The 12,881-nt window shown below is 37.4% G+C and overlaps 1 protein-coding gene across 1 annotated transcript in view; it reads left to right on the top strand.

The window, feature by feature from the left end:
* Positions 1–8,092, top strand: part of TSHZ2 (teashirt zinc finger homeobox 2) — a 93,857-nt gene extending 85,765 nt beyond the window's left edge. Inside the window, exon 2 of the mRNA XM_053454111.1 lies at positions 4,594–8,092. Within this exon, the coding sequence (XP_053310086.1) occupies positions 4,594–7,640 (3,047 nt within the window). The 3' untranslated portion in view covers positions 7,641–8,092. The remainder of the gene's footprint in view (positions 1–4,593) is intronic.
* The last annotated feature ends 4,789 nt before the right edge of the window (positions 8,093–12,881 follow it).

Here is a 12,881-nt window from a genome sequence, read left to right as displayed (position 1 = left end):
TATTTAACTCCATGTTCTCTGGATCTGGATGATTATCTCTCTCCATTAATATGTTACCCCTGTTGTTGACCTTTTCCTTCTCTGTGGTCAAAGCTTTGGCAGTCTTTGTAAGACTTGGGCAAGAAGGAAGAATGGAGCTTTAGCAATAAAAAAAAAATATTCCCCTGTTTTTTTTAACCAAGTATCTCCAAAACAATTAAGTTTATTGAAGAACAAAAGATACAAACTAAAGGTGATAATGAGAAATTAATCTATTGATTACTATTTAAAAGCTGTGGTGGTCGCAGGTCTCCATTAAGACACCCTTAGGTGCAAAGCAGTTGTTGAGGATAAAAAGACTAAGACTAAGTATTATGACGAGATCGCGGGAGAGGTAAAAAGGAGCAAGAACGTTCAATGAGAGGAGCAATAGTCTAGATGGGAAGGCGTGGACTTTATAGAAGAGTGTTCTTGGAACCATTCATTTAGATCATTCTGTCAGTGTCTATTACACCCACAACATCTCATAAAATTATTATATTTTTCAAAACCTATAGAGAAGTCCTTGAAGTAACCTACTACCTCCCCCCCAACCTCATTGTTGGTTCAATGCGCGTGTAAAAATGGAGACCCAGTGTGGATAAAAAGCAAGGCTTTGTTGATGCAGATGTTAACCGTGTACTCTCCCGTAAAAATGATGTCGAAGGCTGAATTTGAGCTCGGTGAGGTGTACCCCTTTAAGGTGGTGGCATTTAGGATGGATCTGTAATGACCACCTGACAATGATGCCTCTCTGTCATTGCAACTTCGTCAAGGAATCTTTGTTCTACATCATTCCATCCTTTCTTTTCTGGGCAAAGATGGGAAAGGTCAGATCATCTCCCTTGAAGATACCGGCACGTGCACACTGTAATTGTAGACTAGTTTCTGACAGTCAATAATTCAGCCTTAGACACACAATGTAAGAAAGCCAGCGAGTGTAATTTTTTACTCTGTGGCAGAAAATAACAATTCATTCCCGTAGAGGAAGCAAGACTTTTTCTACAGGGTGATTTTGCTACATGATCGTAGAACAAAAGAGTGATGAGGAAACGTCATTCATTAATCACCGACATAATTTGTAATGAGTTCCTACTAATGCCAAGCAGGGCTGTACCTGCATTTGAATGAGATCCGGCTGGGGTGAATATTCCATACAATTAATTCAACGGTCTCACTAGTTCCTAAAACAGGAGGAATGGCATGAAGGGCTTTACTTTGCGCCCATAGTCAAGACAAAATCTTTAAGGGACCCATTTCATATACATGCGTCAGTGTTGATCCATACGATCCAGAGAGCGCCAGAGAGCGATCATTATTGTGCAGAATCAGAAGTAATGTCAATCAATGTTTGTTGATGGCCCTGCCCTGGCACAAGGGAACCTACAACCTCAAATTTACGTTAGGCACAGTGAGCAATAAGGGCCACGCTTGGAGTTTTTCCTTTAGCCCCTACATATTTTAATTAATGTGTTAGTATTTCGATGACTGTGCGTAGTATTTCTTCAAGAGACACTTCCAAACTATCGTTTCATCACCGGGACCCACTTGTTCTACACCTGGACCTTAATCGGATGGAGGGCTGTAATATTTACAAGGTTGGCCATGAAATCCAGCCATTGTTTTACAAAGTCGAATCAGATTAATTCCTGTTGTGTGGTTCAGACTTGCAGTCAGGTTTTGTAGATAAAATAATTTATGGTAGTGTCTGTCCTTGAAGAAAGTTAGTATTCATAGCAGGTGGTGTTTGTGTAAACATCAGGTTTTAACTGTTTTGTTCCACCGTATTCCAACATCTCGCCACTCTCCAAATCACCACTAATTGTAATCAGAGGCACCATATTGGGGTTATTAATTCCTTTGGTGTTTGACCAGTAACCTGCTACTAGGAATCTTTATTAGAACTGCTTGGCGTAGAGAGACACTGATGTGCACCTTCTGTATAATCTTCCCTAGGGAGTCTTTTTGGGGGCTTTTGGGTTGTAGTCTGAGGTTCTTAAAGAGAGGGACACAAGGTAGGAAAGCAGAGCCATGGGATGAAACCCCCACAAAAAAGCAAGTTGGGTTATAAGTACCCAGAATTACATAGAAATCATCGGCTACAGCCTGAACCAGTTAGTTCCATCTTGAAAAGAAAAAATATACATTCTTGGCCATGTCAATCATATTACTCGTGGATCCTGAGCTCGTCTTTTTCTCCAGCTACTCTTTCTCAATTTCGATATCCTGTATTCATATCTGGGAACCCTCCGGGTTTGACCTGGGTCTCCGTGTCACTTTCCACTTTCTCAGGCCAGAGGATCACCTGATGGATATTTGATCGCTCTCCCTCTTCATCCACTTAAGTCTGTGTGGCCCCACCCAACCAGTAGCTAGTCCCTCCTCCACGTGTGCCTAGCCCCACCCCTATAAGTCATTCTCCCAAAAGAAGGAGTTCGCTGGGTAGCCTACCCTGGGAAGTTACTTTGTAGACATGTAATAAACAAAATGGGTAATTTTAATATGGAAGCATGATTACGTAGGTTTATTCATGGTTCAAGAAACGGAAACATCCAAAGTCATTCTAAAAAACTTGTGTTATATTTCCAGAAAAAAAACTATTGAAAGATCGGCAAGTAGGTTCAAATCTTTTATTACAAAAAATAATCATTGATTATCTTTAAAAAATTGGCATATGCTACATAAAAATTTAAATATGGCATTTAAATATTTGTATTTTACTGAAATATTTTTTTTTTTGGCAAATATGATTTCCATTTCTTGTACAGTATTTTTTTTTATTTTTTATTAATAATTTATTAATTTTTAGAATATATAAAAAAGGACATACATTAACAAACAATACCATACAAAGTTTGGAAAATATATGCAGCATACAATATCGTACGGAAACGTACAGAGTATGGAAAATATATACAAAATCAAGATTTACATCTCTTTGTATATTAAATTAATAATTATGCAATGCCATACAAAGTAATACATTATACCAAACAAAACCATTCACTACACTGACGAGGACGCATTCACACAGTATTCACACGCATTCACAGTATTTTTTTTGACTGTCCCTCAAAATGATTATTATTATAAAGTCTGGGGTTACTTTATAATAATAGTTTAAGACAATAAATGAATAATACAGTATATTATAGCTACAGCCCTTTTGTTCTTTAAATCGCTAAGACAAAAGCCCTGGCGCGTTAAGAACGGTTAAAGATATTGTTATATGAAATGAAAGCCTTTAGCCAGTTCAAATGTTCTAAAGATTACGACGCGTATATTTGTCCTCATCAGCACAAGATAGCATCCGACCAAAAATTGTAGCCAGGAGAAATATATTTCACAATTTCAGCTGCAACAAATTCCTCCCAAAACATGTTTAATAATTCATTCCACTGAAGTATATTTATGTTACTTTTTGTTAAATGTTAATCGTTATTTTTGTATCGGCAAAAAAAAAAAAATCAAGAAAAAAATTCCACCTATTATAAAGTGACCTATCAGACTGACGTAGATAAATGGCGGTGGATATTTAATTGTTTCCCCATCTGTACTTTTATGCCATTGCTATCAAACTGAATGGTAATTTTTTTTTTTTTCTAGCTGCTTATTTTAACCCCTTAAGGACAATGGGCGGTCCCTAAACCCATTGAAAACAATGCATTTTGAGCCCGTACATGTACGGGCTTTGTCATTAAGGGGTTAAATGTACAAAACCCTAGTGTGTGATTCCATTAGCTGCCCTACAGCACCGCAATCTACAATTTCCCCCAAGGCTGTTTTGAAATATTGATGAAAACCATGCTTTTGTGGCTTTCTCTGATACACAAAACATTTGTCTGATATAAGATGAACATGAATGGATCTTTTCAGAGAAATATAAGTAATAACTTCAAAGGCAGCATAAAAAGATGATTATTTCCCAAAATACTTAAAGCTTTGTCCCATAGAATGCTGAAAATTCATAGTATTAACACATTTCGGAACTCTATACCTATATATCTTAGTAACGTTAGGTATATTTTAATAAACATTATATAATTATTTTAATTAACTATTATTATTATTAGTATTATTGTTGTGATTGCTATAATTAATCATTATTATTATAATTATTACTAAATAATTTAATCCATAATTAAGTTATTCATTTTATCTAATTAATTATAACTTAAAAAGGCTGATATTTTTTTCAAAGTAAAAAAATGACATGATTAAGAAAAAAAAAGGATAGAAATGGTTTAAAAGAAGAGGGTGAGCACAGAAATTAAAAGACAACATTTTGTAAATTCAGTCCAATTTATTAAAGTTGACCTTTTGAATAAATTTGTATTAAATAACATAATTTCAGATAAAATATTGGGTTTGCTATTGAGGTTGGGTATTTCTGTACAGATTTTTTTTTTTTTTTTTTTATATTTTCACATGGTAAAAATAATGCCTAGTGTAAAGTATTTAAAAGCTAGCTGGTGATCAGGAAAGAGAATATCCGTGCTTTTATGTCACTTTTAAGTTATTTGTTTGTAAATTGATATATTCTGACTCTATATTTTGCATGTCTCAATTCTTTAGGTTATTTTCAAGATGAGGAAGATTTAAAAGGTGAAGATGTGAAGGAGGACGAAGAGGAAGATGATGACAGCAGCTCCACAGCTCAACTCCAAGATAGCACGTACTCACCCACTGAAGAAGAGCAAGAAACAGCCGGGGAAGCCAAAAAGTGCTATAGTTACCAGAATTCCCCAGCAAGTCATCTATGCAACCAAGATGGGGAAAATGAATCTCTGCTCAGTGATGTCAGCGACCAGATGGGAGATGTCAAAGGCACATCTTCTTCTTCTAGAGATGCTCAGGACCCTAAAGCAAGCCCTATACCCAAGCTTCAAATTGAGGCACAAGATTGCATAGATAAAATGAAGACCGCCTATGCCAACATACTGTCTGATTCCTACTGGACAAGCCTGGGACTAAGTCTTAAGGCGCCTCCGTCAGAGAGAAAAAGGTGTGAAAGCCGTAACGGAGGCAACAAAAGTGAATTCGATTGGCACCAAGATGCGCTTTCAAAAAGTTTACAGCAAAATTTACCTTCCAAACCAATATCCAAAGCAAACCTCTTCAGTTCAGTCCAACTGTATCGCCAAAACTCCAAGATGTATGGAACTGTTTTTACAGGGGCAAGTAGGTTCCGTTGCAGGCAATGCAGTGCAGCTTACGACACTTTGGTAGAGTTGACCGTGCACATGAATGAAACTGGACATTATCAAGATGATAACCACAAGAAAGACAAGCACAGGCCTCCGGATTACTCTAAACCAAGAAAAAGAGCATTTCAGGATATGGACAAGGAGGATGCCCAGAAAGTCTTAAAATGCATGTTCTGTGGGGACTCATTTGACTCTCTCCAGGATCTAAGCGTCCATATGATAAAAACAAAACATTACCAAAAAGTGCCTTTGAAGGAACCCATACCAACTATTTCTTCAAAAATGGTCACTCCATCAAAGAAGCGTATTTTTGAAGTCAACAGGCCCTGCTCGCCAGACTCGACCACCGGTTCATTTCTCGATCATGGTTCCGCACAGAAGAACACAAACACGCAGCTCTCCTCAAACAACCGATATGGATACCAGAATGGTGCCAGTTACACCTGGCAATTTGAAGCCTGTAAATCTCAGATTTTAAAGTGTATGGAATGTGGAAGTTCACATGATACTTTACAGCAGCTTACCACACACATGATGGTTACTGGACATTTCTTGAAAGTTACAAATTCAGCATCTAAGAAAGGAAAACAGCTTGTTTTGGATCCCCTGGCAGTAGAGAAGATGCAGTCACTTTCAGAGTCACCGTCTAGTGACACTCAGACAAAAACAACGAGTTCTCCTTCTGCTTTATCCACATCGGATTCAAAATCAACTAAAGAGGGTAGTGTGGATAATGCAGATGAAGTACACAAGGATGAAAAAGAAGACACTAGCGATGAACGTCAAGATACTTTTGAAAAACCCTTAGATCCTACCCTAAAATATCAGTACCTACGAGAGGAAGATTTGGAAGATGGTTCAAAGGAAGGTGGAGACATTCTGAAGTCCCTGGAAAACACAGTAACCTCGGCAATCAACAAGGCCCAAAATGGAACCCCTAGTTGGAGTGCCTACCCCAGCATCCATGCTGCTTACCAAATCTCAGAGGCCATGAAACCGTCAGTGTCCCTGGGGTCACAAGTAATGCAAATGAGGCCCACTTTTTCCAACAAGTTCAGGCCTATTGCCCCCAAGTCCAAATCTTTCTCTCTCACTCCAAATACTCCACATCAGTCTCCACCTACACAGGTGAAGGATGAAGCTGAAGATACGGAAACCTCGACAGACGCAACAAAAGAGACTATACAATCAGAAATTGTAGGGAAAGATGAAGAGTCCACTATACCCGAGACTTTTTCTGAGTCAACAAGGAAAGACTTAATCTCCCCTAAAAGAGAGGAGAATGCTAAGAAGATCTCTGAGAATGAGCAAGTAAAAATAAATGATCCCATTGACCCATCCCTTAGCAATAATGATTGTTCTCCTTTGCGCAGCTCAGCAAATCAGTCTCCGGATTTACCTTGCGTGAATCCACTTAGTGCTCTACAGTCTGTTTTAAATAACCATTTGGGTAAAGCTTCAGAGTCTTTAAGGTCTCCTGCTAGTGCAAACTCTAGCATAATTAATATGTTTCAGAAACATACTTCAAACAGAATTGAGAAGCCAGTTGCATGTTTAACACCTCCACGTCCCACAAGCCATTTTATGTTTGACAACACTGACCAACCAATTGATCTTACCAAATCCAAGTCCAAGAAGGTAGAGTCCGCCAAGGCACAGTCTTGCACGTCACCCCCTCAGAAGCACGCTCTATCGGACATAGCTGACATGGTTAAAATTCTTCCGAAAGCTACTACCCCAAAGCATGTTTCTCCTAGATTGGCATCCATAAAGATGGAGATAGACTCCAAACGTTTTGAAGATGTCTCGACGGAAGTGTCTTCATTGCATAAAAGGAAAGGAAGACAATCCAACTGGAACCCTCAACATCTCCTCATTCTACAAGCCCAATTTGCTTCAAGCCTCTTTCAAACATCGGAAGGAAAATATTTGTTGTCAGACCTCGGCCCTCAAGAGCGCATGCAGATTTCTAAATTCACAGGACTTTCCATGACTACTATTAGCCACTGGTTGGCCAACGTAAAGTACCAGCTCCGAAAGACAGGAGGGACTAAATTTCTGAAAAACATGGACAAAGGACACCCCATATTTTATTGCAGTGACTGCGCATCTCAGTTTAGAACACCTTCTAGCTACATAGGCCACTTAGAAACACATCTAGGCTTCCAGATGAAGGATATGAATAAGTTGGCAATCGCACAGCATACCAAGGTTGAAAAGGAGGTTTCAAGGGTAGCTGTTCAAAAGTCACCCCAACCCACGGCAGGTGAAGAGGAAACAGACTGTAAGTTTAAGTGCAAGTTGTGCTGTCGGACATTTGCGAGCAAGCACGCCGTCAAACTCCATTTAAGCAAAACTCACAGCAAATCGCCAGAACACCATTCACAGTTTGTTACGGAAGCAGACGAGGAATAATTTGTAAATTATGCATTTAATCTTAGTTTGACTTTTTGTTTTTTCTCTCTCTGTACAGTTTATGAAACCAAGAAAATGGGCTTGTATGCTTTCATAGTAGTAGCAAACCTAAAGAAATGTAAGGTGTCTGTCGATGTATAAATTGGTCAAATTTGCATTAAATAGGGAGGAATAATCTCCCATTATGCATTCAAATATAATTTCCATTGGTTTTGCCAACGCTGCTATTAACCATTTCTCTGGTTGTGGGATTTTAATACCCTTTGCTCTATTTTTTAGTACCAAGGGCCTCTTTATAGTTGATAAGGTTCTCGGGCACTTAAAAATCTCAATCCACGTCATTCAAACAACTCCTAACGACAAAATGTACAATGATTTCTCCATTTTATGATGATCTCCAAAGAAACAATAAAGACTTGACTTTGTTCTGGGTCATCCGCATTTCCATGTTACTTTCAATTTAAAAGTTTTTTTTTTTTGGTTAAGGTAAATTAACCCTTGAGAACCACATCAAAAGAAGAATGTCCTTAATGACGACCTCTCTATGTGTAAGAATACTAAGGATAGATGATATCTGATTTGAGTGTACACCTTCAATAAACACTTTCTTGAGATGGGTTATGCCATAAGACATTAAAAATATTTGCATATGCACATCTATCTTAATGCAGTTTTTGTAAGCCTTCAACATCATACAAGTTATGTTTATAGACAAACCCTCCCTCTTTACTCTCCAATTTAATACTAAAAGACCTTTTGAATAAAGAGTTCAGGTTATTAAGCCATCAAACATTTTTTTTCTTAAAATGGTAATAATTAAAATGAATATAGCCCTATCGGTCCAAGATAGGGTGGCGTGTCTAGCCACAAGTGATGAAGATAGGAAAAGGATGTACTTTCGGGACCTCATTGATCCTCTCTCGAGATGGAATTCCAAAGCTTGAAAGCTTTTGTGGGTCTACAGCCTTTGCTTCTTTAAAAGACATCATAAAAAATATACTCCTTCGTGGCGTCTTATATAGCGTTAAGTCTAAGTTAGTCTTCAGATGATGATGGGCATGGTTTAAAAGCTAGCAAGAGATATCAAAAGGTATTTGATATGTATTTGTAAAAGGTCCATACCAATGCTGATTGCATCAATATAGAGCCTAAGTAAAAACAACTCAATTGTGTAAGTATCATGGACAAAAAGTTTCAGTTGGTGAGTTTCCTCAACTATGAGAATGAAAAGATATAGCTATAGCTTCCAGTAGTCTCAAATGTTCAAGGATAAGTCTCACATACGGCCCTATATCCTGACTGACAGCTTTCCCAGCTAGTGTTGACGGGACTGCCGGCAGCTTTGGATGGACATTGCACCATTTGGGCACCATTTGGTCATTGCACATTCGAAGAAAGTAGCAGAGATTAGGTATTGCATGGGTTTGAACTATGCACGATGACACGTCACCACCAACATAACGGAGACGTAACGCGGGTTCAACAAGTAAAGTCACTTGCCGTCAGCTGGCCGACATATACATATACTTCCAATATTTGGCTTGGAATCTTTTGATTGAAAAATCATCCTGTAGTATTTGGTTAGCTCAATTAGGGTGAATAGTTCCCTGGTTAATTATATTGACAGTGATTTAAATAATTATAAAAAATAAGTATATTGAAATGATGTCAAATATGGCTGTTACAATCATGTGAAAGATACACTCAGTAACGTCAGATATTACATTACTGACTGTACACTATTGACTATTTTTTCCTTCTTATTTGGTGAAAATAATAATAATAATAAAAAGAAAATCAATGTGAAATATTCAGGGATTGAAAACATTTGTTTATGTTTCATTTGGCTATATGTGTTATAAAATGATCTACATATGGCCAGTGGAGGTCTGGGGTTACATTCTACAGTTTCCCCACGGTAAAAATAACGCTAATTAAGCTTCACCATTGTCTAGTTAATTAATATACAATTGTGGATGCCTACAAATTCAAATGTTGGGAATCACTCCTAATTTTATCAGCCTTTCCTAACTAAAAAAACCCAACGTTCCCACAGATGGTGGGTCGCTAGTTCCTTGTCCACCTTAAAAGCAAAATGTGAAGGATTATCTGGGTCAGTCAGTCCACGATGGTCCAGCATGGACCACTGGGATAGGTGCGTTCACCAGCATGGACTTCAACGACTCCTTGCGTGACCTGAGCAGGAACATTTTAGCAGATCACTCTCCTATATCTGGAAGAGACATCATTTTTGAGATAAGTAAATCTGGTTCTCTATCTAGAGACTGATCCTAGTCACTACTCGGTTTCTATTTCTGAGAAGCTGGAAATAAATCAAGTGGACAAGAGATGAGACAGACCGAAAGCCACCCAACGCCCTGCTCCACTCCGTGAAAGCTGGATAGAGTCAACATGGCCTCCACAGAGATGAACTCTATCTTTTAAACATGGATATTCCTTTATCTGATTGTTGACCTCTGTATTTAATGCCAAAGCATAATATAAATATATTTAACATAGCCTTTATACTTGCTAGGGTCAATGCAACGCGTGTATAATACATTATGAGGTTTATTCTTCTTACATTATTCTTCTTCAGTACAACTTTTGGACCTAGAGAGGCTTACAATGCATTGATTTGGATGTCATTTGTTTTGTCCAGCAAAAGGGTTAATATGCTTATTGTGTGTATATATATATATATATATATATATATATATATATACATGAAACCTTTTTTTTTTTGCAACGGTGCAAAAGCACAAAAAGAGGTCCTTTTACATGCCTTGATTGTTTATGATAATGTTAACACGGGAAGCCGGAAAGTTCATATTTTATACGGGATGTTAACTTGCGGAAAAATGTATAAATGATTTGCAAATATAACTTAAAAAAATATGTTATTTGGGACGGATACTTAATCCGTTACGTTTGTAACATGTAAATGCTGTAACAATTCATATTTAAGCAGGTTATAAGGATTCTGAAAATGAATATTACTGTTCAACTAATTAAACTGTTATTATTTTTTAATGACGAGAAATTGAATGTCCTTTTATTCATTATTAAAGTGCGTGTAGAAAAAAGTTGCCAGCCTGAAGCCAGGAACTGATACTCCTATGATGGCTGTACACCGGGGAAGCTATTTCCACCTGTATTTTTTACTTCCTGTTTAATACAGGAAGTGTTCAAGCGTTCACTTTTAATTAAAAAAAAAAAAGAGTAATTTAAATAAAGTTACAATTTGTTAATAATGCTTTAGGTAGGGCAATATGTAAGTCATTATCTGCTTTAAATGGTTAATATATTTCTATATAAATATATATTTAAACATGTATTTTATAGTACCTCTTGCCTAAGGTTGTGGAAATTGTAGTTCAAAAGGTTACAGAATGATTATAACAGTTTGAGCCGTATTTTATTTGCCATTTAATGTATTTTAAAAATTATCCAGGTGACTTTTTGCCCTTTTTCCTAAATTTATTTATCAGGTTTTTGTATTCCTGATTTAATCATGATTTAAAGCGTAAATCCTTAAAGAGTTTAAAAGAGTAAAAAATAATAATAATAATAATAAAAAAATAAAAATAATATATATATATATATATATATATATATATATATATATATTTATTTTTTCAATTAGGGGGAGCCAACATTTTTTATTTTATGTGTTCATATTGTCCCTCTGGGTAAATACTTCCTATCCTTATTTTCTTACCCTTATATGGTGTAGCGATGTCATATCAACCTCCGCCCACATTAGATGACATCGTTAGGACAGCTTTTCTGCTCACTCTTGAAGGTATAAAACAGAGTATCCCCCCTCCCTTTGGGTATTCAGTAAGTGTAAATCATCATTTGAAGTCCGGTATGGTATGTCAGGGTTTCAAAGTCACCGAAGGGTTAAGACATTAAGAAATTCCTAAATAATAACGTGTTTATAGAACTTAAAATGTTACCGTCCAGTCTTTCATCAAACCAATCCATTTCCTCTTTTTGCGTCGAATAGTTTAGTACTGGTTGAGGTAATGAGAGCTGTTTCCAAAACGTGATAGATCTTAATGCCAGTCTGTACGGGCGTCTCCGAATGTTAGCGCTTTATCTTTTAACAAGTCCGTATGGAAACATCTGGCCTCTGTTGTGTCTTTTCCTTTCTCAGCCCTTGAACTATCAATCTTCGCTTTCTTATTTTTCTAAGAGCTTTTCACGGTACAGATGTTGGCGTTGGCCGTGTGTTATTTGAGATCGTAGGGTGTTTGCTAAAAAAAAATGGTTCCTGGGTTTTCACAAAACATCCACTGATATACAAAAAAAAAAATACCCAAGTCAACAGTGCAACAGTAGTGTAGGTGTTAGAGTCCATCTTAAAACCAATACCCATAGGACTTGAATATACAGGTTGTGGGACAGACGCTCGAAGGATAAACTGAATTTGGGAATATGGTCTACCAATAATTTTGCCCTGCGGTTTCACGTGTAAACATATAAACATAGAAACATGGAATGTGATGGCAGATAAGACCCATTCTGCCTATCTACTCCTAAGACTCAATCATTAATCAGTGCTTGGTCTCAGATTGAGGATAGCCATATGCCCATCCCGTGCATGTTTAAAATCCCTTACTGTGTTAACCTCTACCACATCTGCTGGGAGGTTGTTCTACTTATCTGCCACCTTTCATTAAATTAAGACACCCTTACGTTACATCTAAGCCTCTGACACACTTTGCCCAATTAATGCATTTTAGATACGATAAAAATTCCGTTCCGCGCCTCCTCGGCGATAAGTTCTGTTGCCCCTTTTAATGTATGCATGCGGCTCTTTCAGAAAAGCGACACCAGACCTAGGTTCCAAGTGGCCATAGGCCCAACTCTGTAGCCCTCAATCACTCACAAACTGGTTTTGCTTGAATTTTGAAATCAGAAGGGTCTGGAAGGTCTTCTAGTGCAAGGGACTAAAAGTTGAAAAAGACGCTGCAAACATTGAAAAAGATTTCTCTCACTCCAGAGAGAGATCTCGCTTTAATGCATTCGGGCCTAGTGCTAGGAGTGGATTTAAATAAAATGGTAGACCCTTGACCAACATCTCATGGTAACCATGTTTATGTGTGACAGTAAGTAAGCTTGCCACCTTGCAAGGCCTATCACTTTGTAGGGGTCTGTGTGAGTCTCAGTAGTATAAAGTTATATCCAATACCAAACCTACTCAATGCGGCCATTTTGAACTCCATAAAAAAC

The sequence above is a fragment of the Spea bombifrons genome, chromosome 13, assembly GCF_027358695.1.
Source record: "Spea bombifrons isolate aSpeBom1 chromosome 13, aSpeBom1.2.pri, whole genome shotgun sequence".
NCBI classification, from domain to species: domain Eukaryota; kingdom Metazoa; phylum Chordata; class Amphibia; order Anura; family Pelobatidae; genus Spea; species Spea bombifrons.
This window is presented reverse-complemented; position numbering and strand designations above follow the sequence as displayed.